The following is an 18705-nucleotide window of genomic DNA, read 5'->3' as shown; positions in this document are numbered from 1 at the left end:
CTCCGAGACACCCCGCAGAAACAACCCTCAAACCTGCGGAACATTTTTATCGCTTCCTGGGTTCTGTTTACAGCAGACAGAGCAGCTGATTTGCTCATGGCAAGATACCACTGACAGTAGGGCCTAATGACCAGGATAAACAGAACCAGAAAACAATAAAAACGCTCCGCAGGTTAGAGAGCAGACCGTCCGGGTTATAATGATACTGTCTGCAGGAAGGTTATTCGGTCAGGAAACTGTCTGGAATGGCGGTGTGGGGGGAGCAGACAACTGCCCTATTCGTTTTCAAAATATTACCCCTAGTATGAGGGAGGGTAGATGGACACCCACACCGCCCCCCTCCCCCAAAAAATTTAACATCTTATCTGAAAGATGGGCCTTACATTGTCAACATCAACTCTTTACCTAGGTCTCCTGAGAGGGGTTTGGTCACCTGATTTACTAGCTCAGAGACAAGACTGCTACCCGTTTAGGCCTGGCTGACACATGGAGCTATTTGACCAGGAGGAGGCCATTCAGTCCCACCCCAGCTATTTTATTTCATTTTGGCTGCTCTAAATCCACAGATCTCCCTTAACTCCCTGCCACACCACTCCCAACCTTGATAATCTGAACTGCAACATCACCCAAGCTTCCCTCTGCTTCAGTTCGTTGGCTACTGAAACCGTCATTTCTTGATTTAGTCACCGCTAGCCTCGACTATTGTGTAGTCCCAACCAGGCTGCTGCATGGTGGCTCAGTGGTTAGCACTGCTGCTTCACAACACCAGGTACCTGGGTTCAATTCCACTCTCAGGCAACTGTCTGTGTGGAATTTGTTCATTCTCTCTGTGTCTGTGTGGGTTTCCTCCCACAGTCTGAAGATGTGCAGGTTAGGGTGGATTGGCCATGCTAAATTGTCCAGGGAGGTGAAGGTCAGGTTGATTAGTCATGAGAAATAGAGAGTTACAGGGATGAGATGGGTCTGGGTGGGATGCAGTTTAGAGGGTTAGTGTAAACATGATAGGCTGAATTGTCTGCTTCCACACTGTAGAGATTCTATAATTCCACTCTCTGTAAATGTGGATCATCTGAAATGATAATCCTAAATTGTACTGTGTCCTATTCCCCTCAACAATACACTGGTTCCATGCCTGATAAACATCTCAATTTTAAAGTTGTTCCTGCCTTGGCCTCTCTCTTTGTATCTCCTTCCCAATCTCTGCAATCCCCTCCAGTCCCACAACCCTCCGAGATATCCGCACATCTTCAACTCTGTCTTGTGAGCGCCACCTATTGGCTGTTCCTGAAGCTCTGGAATTCTCTCCAGAAACCTCCCCTTCCCTCCCCTCATGCGCTGTAGAAAACCAACCTTTATGGCTGAACTTTGGGTCAACTCTCTCCTCATGTTGGTGGGTGGGGATAATTGGTTTCCACTGTCATGTTTTCTTTCTCCCCCATAACTAACCTTTTCTAAGACGTTATTACCCACCTCTGGAGCAGGTGGGACTTGAACCCAGGCCTCCTTGATCAGAGCTAGGGACACAAACACTGTACCACAAGAGCCCTTCATAACGAGGAGACTTGAGATGTCCTAAAGACAAGGAACAAATACAAGTCAATGTAAATGAAAACTAGCTGTCTACCCCCAGCACTGAGACCCTTCCTGGGTGGTTCACTAGGGAAGCTGCGTGGGGAGACATGGTGAAGAATTCCATTTCTGCCTTACTGTTGTCTGGGTGAAGAATGGTAAGGTCCTGGGGAGTGTTGCTGAACAAAGAGACCTTGGGGTGCAGGTTTATAGTTGCCTGAAATTGGAGTCCCAGGTAGACAGGGCAGTGAAGAAGGTGTTTGGTACAATTGCCTTTATTGATCAGTGCATTGAGCATAGGAGTCGGGAGGTCATGTTGTGGCTGTACAGGATGTAGGTTAGGCCACTTTTGGAATACTGCATGCAATTCTGGTCTCCCTGTTATGGGAAGGATGTTGTGAAAACTGGAAAGGGTACAGAAGAGGATGATGCCAGGGTTGGAGGGTTTGAGCTATAGGGAGAGGCTGAATAGACTGGGGCTATTTTCCCTGGAGCATTGGAGGCAGAGGGGTGTCCTGACGTGGAGGTGCTGGTGTTGGGCTGGGTTGGACAAGGTCAAAAATCACACGACACCAGGTTATAGTCCAACAGGCTTATTTGAAGACACAAGCTTTTGCAGTCTCGCTCCTTCTTCAGGTGTCAGTGAGAAAGAATTTATAGGCAAAAGAGCTTATAGAGGTTTATAAAATCGTGAGGGGCATGGATAGGGTCAAGGTCTTTTCCTCAGGGTAGGGGAGTCCAAAACTAGAGCGCAAAAGTTTAAGGTGACGGGGAGAGATTTAAAAGGGTCTAAGGGGCAACTTTTTCATGCAGAGGGTGGTATGTGCATGGAATGAGCTGCTGGAGGAAGTGGTGGGGGTTGGTATAACATTTAAAAGGGATATGGGTATATGAATAGAAAGGGTTTATCTCCTCCCTACCTCCCCACCTACACTCACCTTTACTGGCTCCATCCCCTCTTTGACCTGTCTGTTTCCTCTCCACCTATCTTCTCCTCTAACCATCTTCTATCTGCCTCCCCCTCTCTCCCTATTTATTTCGGAACCCCCTTCCCCTCCCCCATTTCTGATGAAGGGTCTAGGCCCGAAACGTCAGCCTTTCTGCTCCTATGATGCTGCTTGGCCTGCTGTGTTCATCCAGCTCTACACCTTGTTATCTCAGGGTTTAAAGGAATATGGGCCAAATGCTGGCAAATGGAATTAGATTAATTTAGGATATCTGGTCGGCATGGATGAGTTGGGCCAAAGGGTCTGTTTTTGTTCTGTACAGCTCTATGAGATCTTCACTGATTACAGTACCAGACACTGCAGACCTTAACACTGAGGATTGTTCTGAATTCCTGCACAGCAGGAAACAGTCTCTCACCTACTGCCCTGTTCAGATTGTGCAATCCACTATAAATAGCTCGATTAGATCATCACTCTACTTCCTGAACTCAAGGGAATTTTCTGATGAAGGGTCTAGGCCCGAAACGTCAGCCTCTCTGCTCCTATGATGCTGCTTGGCCTGCTGTGTTCATCCAGCTCTGCACCTTGTTGTCTGGAATTGAGCCCTAGCCCATGCAAGCTGTCCTCCCTTGTTTAACCCTTTCCTCACTGAGTCTGCCCGGGTGGCTGAGGCACTCTCTCCACCTATGCCCAACCCACATACCCCTGGGCTGGGGTTTGGAGTGCGAACTGGCCAATAGCGCCTCCCTGTGGATTACGACCTTGTCTGCCCACAGCTCTCATGAATGTGCTGGTGTCACTGCTGGGCCAAAGGGGCCAGGTGAATGCGGTGGGGACAAGGGTTTGAAACCTGCCAGGTTGAAATTTACATCGAAGGACATCTGAAATGGAAAGCTAGTCCCAGGAATTGTGGACCACAAAAAGGGGGTCTGGTCAGCTCAGTTGGCAGGATGGCTGGTTTGCAATGCAGAGTGAAGCTAACAGCACGGGTTCAATTCTCGGATAACAAGATGTTGAGCTGGATTAACACAGCAGGCCAAGCAGCATCAGAGGAGCAGGAAAGCTGACGTTTCGGGCCTAGACCCTTCGGCCCAAAACGTCAGCTTTCATGCTTCTCTGATGCTGCTTGACCTGCTGTGTTCATCCAGCTCTACTCCTTGTTATCTCAGATTCTCCAGCATCTGCAGTTCCTACTCTTTCTGGGTTCAATTCTCACACTGGCTGAGGTTACCGTGAAAGATTCTCCTTCCCAACCTCTCCCCTTGCCCAAGGCTTGGTAACGCTCACCACCATCTTCTATCCAATGAGAGAACAGCCCCATGCTGTGGTGAATTTAACTTTATCATGAAAATATTGGTCATCATAAAAACCCACCTGATGTACACGTTACTAAGGGAGATGGAGTTTGAGTCCAATCCTTAATTTTGGAATTGAACATCAGCGTTGTGTAATGGTTGCCATGCAATGATCGTTGATTCTTGTCTAATCCCATCTGGTTCACTAATGTCCTTTAGGGAAGGATATCTGCCATCCTCACCTGGTCAGGCCCACATGTGACTCCAGACCCTCAGCAATGTGGCTGACTCTGAACTGCCCTCTGAAATAGCCCAACAAACCACTCAACTCAAGGCAGTCAGGAATGAGCTACAGATTCTGCACTTGCCGGTTATGCCCGTATCCTAAAGAAAACAAAGTACTCTTCTACACTCTAATATATTACACTGAGATCACCGATTGTGCGTGTGAAACTGGTGTGCAGAAATGGGACAGACAGAAAATTAACACACAGTCAGAAATGGAGAATTTTAAAAGTTCATTTGTGGGATTTGGGCATCTTTTGGCTAGCCCAGCATTTATTGTCCCTCCCTCATTGCCTTAGAGAGGGTAATGGTGAGCCACTGTCTTGAACCAGGGCAGCGCTCTGGGTGTAGAGACTGTGTGGGTGTTGAGAATGGAGCAGAATTTTGAACTATAGGGAGACGCTGAATGGCCTGGGGCTACTTTCCCTCCAGCATCGGAGGCTGGGCGGTGACCTTATACAAGTTTATAAAATCATGAGGGACATGGATAGGGTGAATAGCCAAAGTCTTTTTGCCCATGGTGCGGGAGTCCAAAACTAGAGGGCACAGGTTTAAGGTGAGAGGGGAAAGATTCAAAAGGGACCTAAGGGGAAACATTTTCACTCAGAGGGTGGTGTCTGTGTGGAATGAGCTGCCAGAGGAAGTGGTGGAGGCTGGTACAATTACAATATTTAAAATGCATCTGGATGGGTACATGAATAGGAAGGGTTTAGAGGGATATGGGCCAAACGCTGGCAAATGGGACTAGATTAATTTAGGATATCTGGTCGGCATGGCTGAGTTGGACCGAAGGGTCTGTTTCCATGCTGTACACCTCTATGACTCTATGACAGTGATATAGTTTCAAGTCAGATTGGTGAGGGACTCAAAGCGGTGGTGAGTGTTCCCACAGATCAGTCGCCCTTGCTTTTTCCAGCTGGCACAGATAGTGCGTTTGGAAGGTGCTGGCAAGGGAGCTTTGCAGGGTTACTGCGGTGTATCTTGGAGATGGTGCACACTGTTGTGCCACCCTTGGAGGAAGTGGATGTCGGAGGTGGTTGATTTGGTGCCAGTCAAGTGGGGGCTGCTTTGTCCTGGGTGGTGTCAAACTTATTGAATGTTGTTGGGGCTGCACCCATCCAGGCAAGTGGGGAGTATTCCATCACACTCCTGACTTGTGCCTGGGGAAGGGAAGAGAAGGATGTGTGGGCTCATGTAACGCCTTAGACAACCTCAGCACATATGGCACAATGAAGCAGTTGAAGAAGGTTGGTCGCTGTTATAATGTGCGAGGCCAACTTGTGCACACCAAGATCCCTCAAGCAGCAATGCAAACAGCTTTTTGTTTCGCGACTGTGGCTTGGTTGGACAGGGAGGTAGGTGGGACTGGCGTGGGTGTCTGGGGCTCAATATTGCCCCTAGGGGATGTCGTAGCTTTCTGCTTCTTTTCTGTAAAATAGCGAACCCCCTTCCCCTCCTCCCATCCGGGGATCCTCTACTTCCACCAGAGAGTGTTTTTGTTGGAAAGACATGTTAAAGATAATTGCCACAAAATCAAGTCACACAATATATAAACAAAAGGGGCAAAACATATATGTACTACCACAGAGTTGAGAAACGCAATCCCAATCCTGCCTTTGGGGCAATCAGGAAACACCTTCCAAATCTCATTCTTCCTGAACGACTCACCACAGACGAGACTCCCTGGTATTGTGTCTTGATATTGTCGCCTTTGTGGTTCACTGAGTCGGCATGCGAATCGAAGTGGACAGAGATTTTTCACCGATAACCCCATTTCACCCATGTCAGGACCTGGCCCTCCATTCACAACGGTCTAGCGGTATTATTGCTGGACTGTTAATCTAGAAACTCAGCTAGTATTCTGGGGAGCCGGGTTCAAATCTCCCCGCAGCAGATTGATAGAATTTGAATTCAATGAAGGATGTGGGTTTAAGAGTCCAATGATGACCATGAATCCATTGTCAATTGTCAGGAAAAACCCATCTGGTTCACTAATGCCTTTTAAGGAAGGAAGCTGCCATCCTTACCTGGTCTGGTCTACATGTGACCCACAGCAATGTGGTTGACTCTTAACTGCTCTCTGGGCAATTAGGGATGGGCAATGAATGCTGGCCCCCATTCCATGAGTGAATAAAAAGAAATGACAATGAGGTGGGCTTTGACTGACCTTTTTGGAAACTTCATGTGCCTTGACTCCCCAACCTCCCAACGTGAACACTTGACTTTGAGCCATCCTCTGTCTTGTGGATACGCTACACAGGCAGAGTGCTCCTCTAGATTGAGGCTCACAACTTGAGGGACCCTCACTCACAGGCGAGGTATCAGACAGATTTACAGCCTGGTAACAAAGCTGCCGAGCTTTCTAAGATAACAAGGTGTAGAGCTGGATGAACACAGCAGGCCTCTGCAGTTCCTGCTATCTCTGCCGAGCTTTCTACTCCCCTTTGAGTCCTGAAGCTGGACTTGAACCCCAGAGCTCATAGTTCTAAGGCATGGATACTACCTGCTGAGCCACAAGAGCTCCACAGACAGAGATATATATATATATAATCTGCAAATGACTCTCAAGCCACATTTAGACTGCTGTCAAATTACAGCTCAAGGAGGCTAAATTACAAGCAACAGCAAAAGTGCAGCATCCCACATTACCAATGTCGGCTTGAACACGCCCTCAGTGGCCTGGGTCAGGCCCAATCCTGAAGCAACTCAGAACATTTAATTTGGGCCAGAGCCCGGAGCTAGCCTGCAATTTGAGGTCACCCTGTGTTAGCCTCCTCCGTCCTGTTTGTAGATGTGTGGCGGTTTAAGGGTACCAGATGTGGGCCACGTTGCCAGAAATCGCCCAGACTATGGGTAGAATGGTGGACACAATGGTTGTAAACGTGTAAGTTTCACACCCGAACCTTGCACATGTCTCCCACGCCCTTTCCTCCCCACCCTTCTGGGAATATAGGTACACTGCTCCTGTTTGTCATACACTGGGCTACATGAGGGAGGAATGGGGGCGTGGAGATTGCTCTGGCATCAAAGATCATAGAATCCCTACGGTGTGGGAGCGGGCCATTTGAATGACCCTTTAAAGGGCATCCCACCCAGACTCATCCATAACCCCACATTTCCCATGACTATCCCACCTACCCTACACATCCCTGGCAATTTAGCGTGGCCAATCCAGCCTAACCTGCACATCTTTGGGACTGTGGGAGGAAACTGGAGCACCCAAAGGAAACCCACACAGACATGGGGAGAATGTGCAAACTCCACATAGACAGTCACCCGAGGCTGGAATTGAACCCAGTCCCTGGCGCTGTGAGGCAGCAGTGCTAACCACTAAGCCACTATGCCATCCCTCCTTGGTATGGTGCTGAGCAACTTCAGACGATTTTGTTTTCCTGGAGATCTGGCAATAGAACGAGAGAAAAGGTGCGTAGAAATATACTGATGAGGAGCAAGGCTGGTCCACTCAGCCCCTCAAGCCTACTCCCCCATCCCATAAGATCAAAGCTGATCTGATTTTACCCTCAATTCTACATTCCCTGCATATCCTCGATAAATTTCATCGCCTTTGTCATTAAAAATCTACTTCTGCCTTCAAAATATTTAACATTTCAGCATCCACTCCCTTAAGGAAGGAAATTCCAAACCTTTTGAAAAATAAAGTTTCCTCATCAATGTTTTAAACGGACACCCCCTTATTTTCAAACTATGACTCCTTGGTCTAGATTGTCCCACAAGATCTTTCAACATTCAACTGGTCAAATCTCCTGAGGTTATACAGCACTTGGGTGAGGCCTTTTCTGGAGTAATGTGCGTAGTTCCAATCACCCTGTTATAGGAAGAATATTTTTAAGCGAGAGAGGGTTCAGAAAAGATTTACCAGGATGTTGCCAGGGATGGAGGGCTTGACATATAAAAATAGACTGGAAAGACTGGGACTTTTTTCACTGGAGCATAGGAGTTTGAGGGGTGACCATATTGAGGACCATGAGGGGTGAATGAATAGTGTCTTTTCCCTAGGATGGGTGAGTTCAAAACTAGGGGGCATACTTTTAAGGTGAGGGTAGAAAGATTTATAAAGGACATGAGGGACAACTTTTTTTACACAGAGGGAGTGGTTCGTGCGTGGAACAAACTGCCAGATAAAGGGGAGGATGTGGATACAGCTACAATGTGTAAAAGACAACGAAACAGAAGTTGCTGGAAAAGCTCAGTAGGTCTGGCAGCATCTGTGAAGAAAAAGAAGCAGAGTTAAAGGATCCGGGTAAGTTCTGAGGAAGGGTCACCGGACCCGAAACGTTAACTCTGACTTTTTTTTTCTTCACAGATGCTGCCAGACCTGCTGAGCTTTTCCAACAACTTCTGTTTTTGTTCCTGATTTATAGCATCCACAGTTCTTTCGATTTTTTATTTAATGTTTAAAAGACATTTGGATAAGTACATGATTAGGAAAGGATTAGAGGGATGTAGGCCAATTGGGCCTACTTTGGTTTGTGAATATGGTCAGCATGGACTGGTTGGACTGTTTCTGTGTTGTATGAGTGGATGACTCAGGTCCTTACATATTTTAATTAAGTCATGCTTGACTCCTCCAGTCTCCCTGTAGGACCCTGGAGAATTTAATAGGAAATAGATCGAGGCGTAGAGGTTCATTGCTCCTTGAAAGTGGAGTCACAGATAGACAGGTTGTTGAAGAAAGCTTTCGACATGCTTGTTTTCATTGGTCAGAGCACTAAGTACAGGAGTTGGGACATTATGCTGCAGCTGTACAAGACATTAGTAAGGCCACTTTAGGAGTACTGTGTTAAGTTCTGCCCACCCTGCTATAGAAAGGATATTATTAAACTAGAAGGAGTTCAAAAAAGATTTACTAGGATGCTACCTGGACTGGAAGGTTTGAGTTATAGGGAGAAGCTGGATAGGTCAGGACCTTTGCTCCCTGGAGTGTAAGAGACTGAAGGGTGATCTTATAAAGGTCAAAAAAACCTTGAGAGGCATAGATAAGGTAGATATCCAACAGCGTTTCTCCATGGTAGGGGAGTCTAAAACTAGAAGACATAGGTTTAAGGTGAGAGGAGAGAGATACAAAAGAACATAGAACATAGAACATAGAACATTACAGCGCAGTACAGGCCCTTCGGCCTCGATGTTGTGCCGACCTGTGAAACCAATCTGAAGCCCATCTAACCTAAACTATTCCATTATCATCCATATGTTTATCCAATGACCATTTAAATGCCCTTAAAGTGGGCGAGTCTACTATTTTTGCAGGCAGGGCATTCCACGCCCTTACTACTCTCTGAGTAAAGAACCTACCTCTGACATCTGTCCTATATCTATCACCGCTCAATTTAAAGCTATGTCCCCTCGTGCTAGCCATCACCATCCGAGGAAAAAGGCTCCCACTGTCCACCCTATCTAATCCTCTGATCATCTTGTATGTCACTATCAAGTCACCTCTTAACCTTCTTCTCTCTAACGAAAACAGCCTCAAAACCCTCAGCCTTTCCTCATAAGACCTTCCCTCCATACCAGGCAACATCCTGGTAAATCTCCTCTGCACCCTTTCCAATGCTTCCACATCCTTCCTATAATGCGGTGACCAGAACTGTACGCAATACTCCAAGTGCGGCCGCACCAGAGTTTTGTACAGCTGCAACATGACATCATGGCTCCGAAACTCAATCCCTCTACCAATAAAACCTAACATACTGCACGCCTTCTTAACAACGCTATCAACCTGGGTGGCAACTTTCAGTGATCGATGCACATGGACACTGAGATCTTTCTGCTCATCCACACTACCAAGAATCTTACCATTAGCCCAGTACTCTGTATTCCTGTTACTCCTTCCAAAGTGAATCACCTCACACTTTTCCGCATTAAGCTCCATTTGCCACCTCTCAGCCCACCTCTGCAGCTTATCTATGTCCCTCTGTAACCTACAACATCCTTCTGCACTATCCACAACTCCACCGACTTTGGTGTCATCCGCAAATTTACTGACCCATCCTTCTACGCCCTCATCCAGGTCATTTATAAAAATGACAAACAGCAGTGGCCCCAAAACAGATCCTTGAGGTACACCACTAGTAACTGAACTCCAGGATGAACATTTCCCATCAACCACCACCCTCTGTCTTCTTACAGTTAGCCAATTTCTGATCCAAATCGCTAATTCACCCTCAATCCCATGCCTCTGTATTTTCTGCTATAGCCTACCATGGGGAACCTTATCAAACGCTTTACTGAAATCCAAATACACCGCATCAACCGCTTTACCCTCATCCACCTGTTTGGTCACCTTCTCGAAGAACTCAATAAGGTTTGTGAAGCACGACCTACCCTTCACAAAACCGTGTTGACTATCCCTAATCAAATTATTCCTTTCTAGATGATTATAAATCCTATCTCTTATATTCCTTTCCAACACTTTACCCACAACCGAAGTAAGGCTCACTGGTCTATAATTACCAGGGTTGTCTCTACTCCCCTTCTTGAACAAGGGGACAACATTTGCTAGTCTCCAGTCTTCTGGCACTATTCCTGTAGACAATGACGACATAAAGATCAAAGCCAAAGGCTCTGCAATCTCCTCTCTAGCTTCCCAGAGAATCCTAGGATAAATCCCATCTGGCCCAGGGGACTTATCTATTTTCACACCTTCCAGAATTGCTAACACCTCCTCCTTATGAACCTCAATCCCGTCTAGTCTAATAGACTGTATCTCAGTATTCTCCTCGACTACATTGTCTTTTTCCTGTGTGAATACTGACGAAAAATATTCATTTAGCACCTCTCCTATCTCTTCGGACTCCACGCACAACTTTTTCACTCAGAGGGTGGTGAGTGTCTGGAATGGGCTTGCAGAGGTAGTGGTGGAAGCAAGTACACTTTTGTCGTTTAAGAAACATTTGGAAAGGTACATGGCTGGAATAGATATGGAGGGTTATGGGCCAAACACAGGAGAATGGGACAAGTTTAAATTGTGAAAACTGGGCGGCACGGACAAATTGGGCTGAAGGGTCTGTTTCCATGCTGTAAATCTCTATGACCCTATACAGGCCAAGCCTGTATTATACGGTAATCCATTCATTCTATTCTGAAAGACCATTCGGGCCAATGTGTCTCCACTTATAGATAGACAAACGAGCTGCCCATTGTAAATCTACCTTGTAGCTTACAGCCCTGCATGGGCACATTCAGTTTCCTTTATCAATGAGCTGTTTCTGCACCAACCACAAAACCAGGCAGTGAATTCCAGCTGAGTACTGCTGTCTGGGTGAAGACGTTTCCTCTCACGTTCCTTTTGATCCTTCCACCTTCCATCTGCCTCACCTTGGAATTAATCCCCTCCTCAGTGGAAAACAGGCCTTCTCCCTTACTCCGTCCGAGCCCCTCATCATTTTCTACACCACAAACAAGTTTCCCTCCGGACCCCTCCGTTCGAAGGGGAACAGCCCCGGCTCTGTCCAATAGCTTTGATTTTCAAATCCTCGTAACAGTCTTGTAAAACTCCTCTATACTCTCTCCGGAGCAACGATTGCCCTGAACTGTATACAAAAACCCCAGCCAGTGCCTTATCCAATTCATACTTTGTTACTTTATATCTCATTTAGGGAAACATTCCATGTGCTACTTTCACCAATTTATTTGCCTGTCATGTCCCCTTCAAGGGCCTATGCACCACACAGTCTCTCACATTATCAACCCCTCTCAATTGCCTCCCAACCCATCTCAAACTAACTATAAACATGGCTTGTTGATCCACGTGGAGCTTCTGATGTGATTCTCTCAGTTCCAACCTGACCCTTGACATTGATATGGCCTCCTATTTTTAACAATAACCTATTACCTACCTTTGGCATCCCTTCAGAGCATCAACCTGCCTCCTACTTGAAATCTCATCACTTACCTTGAACTGGGATTCTCATCTTAAACCTGACCTCTTACCCCAGCATGACCTGTAATCTTCCGCCTTACCTCTTATCCCAGCATGACTTCTAACTCCAGCATGACCTCTAACCTTCAAACTAACTTCTAATCCTAGCATGACCTCTAACCTTCAGCATGACCTGCAATCTTTAGCCTGACCTCTCACCCCAGCATGACCTCTGACCTTCAACCAGATCTCTGCCCCCAGCATTACCTGTAATCTTCAACCTGAAGTCTTGCTGCAGCATGACCTCTAATCTTCGACATGTCCTTTAATATTCGACATGACCTCTTACCTTTGAACTGATCACTTATCTTCAATCTGACCTCTGACCTTCAACCAGATCTCTTACCCCAGTCTGGCCTGTAATCTTCAACCTGACCGCTTACCTTCATGCTACTATACCCCTGGGTTGGTGAGGAGGGTGAAGTCTTCCTGATTGGAAAGGGGTTCACAGACTAAGACCAAGCCCAGAAGTCCGCCAGTTCGACCCTTCCTCAATACGTCAATATAGGCTCCATCTGAGGACGGTCGGCCACCGCACTGTTACAACATCCCAGAGAGGGAGGATGAGGAAGAAATAGTTTTTATGCAATGAGTTTTTATGGCCTGGAATGCTGAAAATGATGAAAAGAGCAGCTTCAATCAACAAATTCGAAAGGAATTGAATAAATAACCCAAAGGAAGTAATGTATTGGGGCTAAGATAACAAGCTGTAGAGCTGGATGAACACAGCAGGCCAAGCAGCATCATAGGAGCAGGAAGGCTGACGTTTCGGGCCTAGACCCTTCTTCAGAAATGGGGGAGGGGAAGGGGTTTCTGAAATAAATAGGGAGAGAGGGGGAGGCGGATAGAAGATGGATAGAGAAGAAGATAGGTAGAGAGGAGACAGACAGGTCAAAGAGGCGGGGATGGAGCCAGTAAAGGTGAGTGTAGGTGGGGAGTTAGGGAGGAGATAGGTCAGTCCAGGGAGGATGGACAGGTCAAGGGGGCAGGATGAGGTTAGTAGGTAGAAGATGGGGGTGGGGCTTGAGGTGGGAGGAGGGGATAGGTGGGAGGAAGGACAGGTTAGGGAGCAGGGACGAGCTGGGATGGTTTTGGGATGCGGTAGGGGGAGGGGAGGTTTTGAAGCTTGTGAAGTCCACATTGATACCATTGGGCTGCAGGGTCCCAGGTGGAATATGAGTTGCTGTTCCTGCAACCTTCGGGTGGCATCGTTGTGGCACTGCAGGAGGCCCAGGATGGACATGTGGAATGGGAGGGGGAGTTGAAATGGTTTGCGGCTGGGAGGTGCAGTCGTTTAGTGTGAACCGAGCGTAGAGGTTCTGCAAAGCGGTCCCCAAGCCTCCGCTTGGTTTCCCCAATGTAGAGGAGGCCACAACGGGAACAGCAGATGCAGTATACCACATTAGCAGATGTGCAGGTGAATGTATTGGGATTATGGGTGAAAGGGAAGGTACAATGGGAATAATTGGATAGTCCTCTTTTGAACAGTCAGCATGACACAATGGACCAAAATTGCCTCTTGGCGTGCTGTCTGATAGAGTCATAGAGTAACACAGCATGTAAACAGGCCCTTCGGCCCAAACTGGCCCGTGCTGACCATGGTGGCCAAATTCACCCTGCCTGGGTTTAAGGTGAGACGGGAAAGATTTATAAAATCATGAGGGGCATGGATAGGGTAAACAGACAAGGTATTTTTGCTGGGATGGGGGAGTCCAAACCTAGAGGCTTAAGGTGAGAGGGGAAAGATTTAAAAAGGACCGAAGGAGCAACTTTTTCACTCAGAGGGTGGTGCGTGTATGGAATGAGCTGCCAGAGGAAGTGGTGGAGGCTGGTACAATTACAACATTTAAAACGCATCTGGATGGGTATATGACTAGGAAGGGTTTAGGGAGATATGGCCCAAATGCTGGCAACTGGGATTAGATTAATTTAGACTAACTGGTCAAGACGGACAGAAGAGTCCGATTCATGCTGTACAACTCCATGACTCTGGAATTCTCTCCCTAAACCTTACTATGTAAAATGTGCCTGCAAAATGAGCCCTTTGGCTGGTGTGTGTGTGTGTGTGTGTGTGTGTGTGTGTGTGTGTGTGTGTGTGTGTGTTTGTGTGTGAGTGTGAGTGTGTGTGTGTTTGTGTGTGTGTGCGCGCGTGCGTGCGGGGTTCACCAGCACCCCCACCACCCGACCCCAGGTGTCCTACTGTGGCACAAGGTTCATTTTTGATTTGTCATGCTCCTGCCAGGTGTCTTGGGACAGTAAGTTAAAGGCGCTATATAAATGTAACTCTTGCTGTTTGCGATTTCCGGTCAACAAACCGAGCCCATCTCCTCCCCCAGCCCAAACAGCTCTGATTGGAAACATTGTAAGACTGTTATTGTGGTCCGTGGTAGCACTCTCAGGTAGTTGGACAGAGAGCTGGTGGTTTCCTGGCCCACTCGCAGGTACTGGAGCAGCTTTTGCAGACAGGACTGTTTGGGGTGGAATCCTGCCAGTTGTGGGCCTGGTCTGACTGCACTTGGCGGAGTAAAACCGACAGGGAGAAAAGCAGAATGCTCCTATCACAGATCAGTGTGGGATCTTGCTGTGTGCAAAGATGTCTGCTGTCAAATCACAATGCACTGTGCTTTATAAAATGTTAGCTGGCTGCAGAGTTCCCTCGCACGTCTGCCTGGAGCTGGTGATGGGCCGCCATATCACTGTTACCATCAGTCTAGGGTTTGACTGAGTGGGCTGAGCAGACAGGCAGTTGGATGTTTACGAAGAGGGTGTTGGGGGAGGTGAAGAGAGCTGTAATTCCCATTCACTGCTCTCCGCCTCAGCGTGACGGCCTGGAATGAGGACATCTGAATCCTATTAGGAGCTAAGGCAGTTCCGTGACATATGGAGGCATCATCGACATTCCTGCTGCATCACCCAGGGACTCCTCAGGGAAGGCTGCAGAGGATTTGAGAAATCTATCCAGAAATGTATCCTTATCCTCCAGACTGTTCCACTGTGTCTATTAATTATTGTCTGGATCTGTGTATCACTCTCCCCCTTCCCTTACTGTCAGTCTCTCCTGCTCTTGCCCTTTCCCTCACTGCCACTCTCACTCTCTCATTCCTGTTACTGCTCTCTCTGTCTCTTTTCTGCTGTGTCTGCCACTCTCTCTCTCCTTTCTTTCCTGTCTCACCCTTTCTCTCAGTGTCTTCCACACTCTCATTCTGGTTATTCCTCTCCCTGTCTCTCACTTTCTGTCTCCTACTCTCTCTTTCTCTCTCTCAATCTCCATCTCTCTCTGTCTCTCCTGATCTCTGTCACTACCTACAGCTCCACCTTTAACACTATAATTCCAACCAAACTAATCTCCAAACTCCGAGGCCTAGGTCTCTGCTCTAACCACTCCATTTTTCTCGAACATTGCTTCTCACTCACTCTGTTTCGATCACGCACTCTGTCCTCCTGCCCCTCTGTTCTGCTTATCCATTTCTTTGGACCTGTCATTCTTTCAGACAGTCTGACTATCTGTGTCACTATCACTCTTTTCTTCGCTGCCTCTATCTCCCCCTGTGACTTCCTATCTCCATCTTTGCCTCTCTGCCAATGTCTACCCTTCCTTCTTCCTCTCTCTCTCATCTGAACCCCTGTTATCACCCTCTCTATTCTTTGCCTCCCACTTTCACTCTGCTTTGCTCTCTCTCTTTCTCTGCATTCTCTGTCCACTTCTCTCTTTCCTGCAGTCCCTCACTCTATTGTTCAGTCTTTCAGAGTGCTCCATTATGAAGAATGGCCTAGCTCTTTTACTAGCAAGCGCACTTATTCTGTCCCTCAATCCCAGCCTCATGTTGGGATTTTGATTGTCATGGAAAGTAACATGACATGGCTTTGTAACAGAGGCAGAGATCTGTACAATCAGTGGGTCGACACAGGAAGACGTGTGTGATAGATTGCATTTACCATCGCAACAGGCCTACACTCACTACCTGGCCCTACCTCATCATTGGAACATCTGGATAACAAGGATACCTACATCGGACTCCTAATTATTGACTACAGCTCCACCTTCAACACTCTAATTCCAACCAAACTAATCTCCAAACTCCAAGATCTAGGACTCTGCTCCACCCTCTGGCCCTGGATCCTGAACTTTCTGACCCTCAGACTGCAATCAATGACGGTAGGCAACAGCACCTCGCTGTGACAATCTTCACTATCAGTGCCCCGCAAGGCTACATACCCAGGCCCTTACTGTACTCCCTGTGCACTCATGACTGTGTGGCCAAATTTTGTCCTAACTCCACCTACCAGTTTGCTGACAACAGCACCGGATCTCAAACAATGATGACACAGAATACAGGAAAGATATAGAGTGCTTGGTGGCGTGATGTAAAGATAATAATCTCTCCCTCAACGCCAGCAAAACGAAAGAGCTGCTCATTGACTTCAGGAAGCAAGGTGGAGGGCTACATCGATGGTGCTGAGGTGGAGATGATCGAGGCCATCAAGTTCCTGAGAGTGATGATCACCAACAATCTGTCCCGGGCCATCCACATTGATGTGATGGTCAAGAAAGAACAACAAAGCCTCGAATTCCTCAGGAAGCTAAACAAATTCAGCATATCCATGAAGACTCTTACTAATTTTTACAGAAGCACCATTTTATCTGGAAGCATCACAGCTTGGTACGGCAGCTGCTCTGCCCAGGACTATAGAGAGTTGTGAACACAGCCCAGTCCATCACGTAAACCAACCTCCCATCCATGGACTCCATTTACACTTCTCGCTGCCTTGGAAAGGCAGCCATCATTATCAAAGTCCCCTCCCGTCCCGGTTATAATCTCTTCCCACCTCGTCCGTCAGGCAGAAGATACAAAAGCTTAGACACATATACCAACACCTTCAAGAATAACTTCTTCCTCACTATTATCAGACTTCTGAATGGACCTATATAATTTTAAATTTAATGTTGACCCCTTTCTTGTGCACCTTCCCTGCAGCCTTGACATTGTATTCCTTGCTCTGTTCTATCACCTTAATGTACTTTGTATGGTAAGATCTGCCTGTACTGCTTGCAAAATAAAACTTTTCACTGTACCCAGGTACATGTGACAATAATAAATCAATCTTTTAAAAACTGAATGTGCAACAGTTACAACAGCTGGAGGACAAGCAGGCTTGCAATGGGCAGTGTGTAGCAGGCAAGTGTGCAACAGCAGTGTGTAACAGGCAGATGTTTATAACAGGTAGAAGTGCGTTGGCCATAGATATTGTAGAAGGTGTGTAATGCTGAATATGTAACAGATGGGTTAATGGATGGGTATAATGCAAGTATGTAGCAGTTAGGAGTGTAATAGTTGGGAGTGTAACAGGCAAGGGTGTACAATCAGGCAGCTGTATAACAGGCGGGTGTATAATAACTGGGAGTATTAGAGGATGGTATGGAATTGGCAAGTGTATGTATATTGAGCAGCTATATAATGGGCAAGTGTGTAATGGGGAAGTGTGTACAGTATATGATTTTAAAATGAATTGATGTGTAGTGAATCGATGTATACTGGACAAGTGCGTAATAGGCAGGTGCAAATGGGTGAATATATAACGGTTAGGTATAATTGTTGATCTTGATGATGTTGATCTTGTTTTGTGCACCTTCTGTGCAGTGTAACCTGTATACCTCGCTCTGCCTAAGCACCCGATGATCTGGATGTCCTTGTTGGCTATGATCTGCCTGTACTGTTCGCAAAACAAAGCTTTTCACTGTCCTTAGGTACATGTGACTACAATAAATCAAACCAAATATAGCAGATAAGTGTATAATGGGCAGGTTTATAATAGGCACATTATATCGGGAAGGTGCTTAATGAGTGGGTGGTAATGGGCAGCTACATAACGGGCAGGAATATAAACGGGTGGGTTTATAAGGGCAAAGTGTGGAATGGGCATGCATATAATGATGAGTATGTAATGTGAATGTGTATAATGGTTTGTTTGCCAATGAGCTCGTGTGTACTAGGCAAATGTATCCTGTTAAGCCTGTAATGGGAAGGTCTATAATGCCTGTGTTTATCATTGGCAGGGTTAAAATGGGAGGTGTAACAAAGAGCAGATGTTTACTGGGCAAGTATATCATGGGTGTGTGCACAGTGGACGAGTCTGTAATGAGCAGGTATAGAATGGGCAGGAGTATAAAGTGTGTGTCTATTATGTATGGGTTTGCAATGGACGGATGTAAAATGGGCTGGGGTATTTATGTGATGTGCAGGTGAGTAATGGGCAAGGTGTGTGATGGATGAGTGTGTAATGGGCGGGGCGTGTGATGGATGAGTGTATAATGGACGGGGTGTGTGATTGATGAGTATATAATGGGTGGGGGTTGTGATAGATGAGTGTATAATGGGCGGGGTGTGATAGATGAGTGTATACTGGGCGGGGTGTGATGTATGAGTATATAATGGGTGGGGGGTGTAATGGGTGAGTGTGTAATGGATGGTGTATAATGGGCAGGTGTGTAATGGGTGTGTGTGTAATGGATGGTGTATAATGGGCCAATGTGTAATGGGCAGGTGTGTAATGGGCAGGTGTGTAATGAGTGTGTGTAATGGGTGGGGTGTATAATGGGCAGATGTGTAATGGGCAGGTGTGTAATGGGTGAGTGTGTAATGGGTGGTGTATAATGGGCAGATGTGTAATG

At 46.8% G+C, this 18705-nt stretch overlaps 1 protein-coding gene across 1 annotated transcript in view; it reads right to left on the bottom strand.

The window, feature by feature from the left end:
• Positions 1 to 12424, bottom strand: part of LOC125486933 ((3R)-3-hydroxyacyl-CoA dehydrogenase-like) — a 37705-nt gene extending 25281 nt beyond the window's left edge. Inside the window, exons 1-2 of the mRNA XM_048616492.1 lie at positions 12419 to 12424; positions 1447 to 1572 (exon numbers count right to left, since the gene is read on the bottom strand). Of these exons, the coding sequence (XP_048472449.1) occupies positions 1447 to 1572; positions 12419 to 12424 (132 nt within the window). The remainder of the gene's footprint in view (positions 1 to 1446; positions 1573 to 12418) is intronic.
• Positions 12425 to 18705: the final 6281 nt, after the last annotated feature.

The sequence above is a fragment of the Rhincodon typus genome, chromosome 35 (genome assembly GCF_021869965.1).
Source record: "Rhincodon typus isolate 14 chromosome 35, sRhiTyp1.1, whole genome shotgun sequence".
Classification (NCBI taxonomy): domain Eukaryota; kingdom Metazoa; phylum Chordata; class Chondrichthyes; order Orectolobiformes; family Rhincodontidae; genus Rhincodon; species Rhincodon typus.
This window is presented reverse-complemented; position numbering and strand designations above follow the sequence as displayed.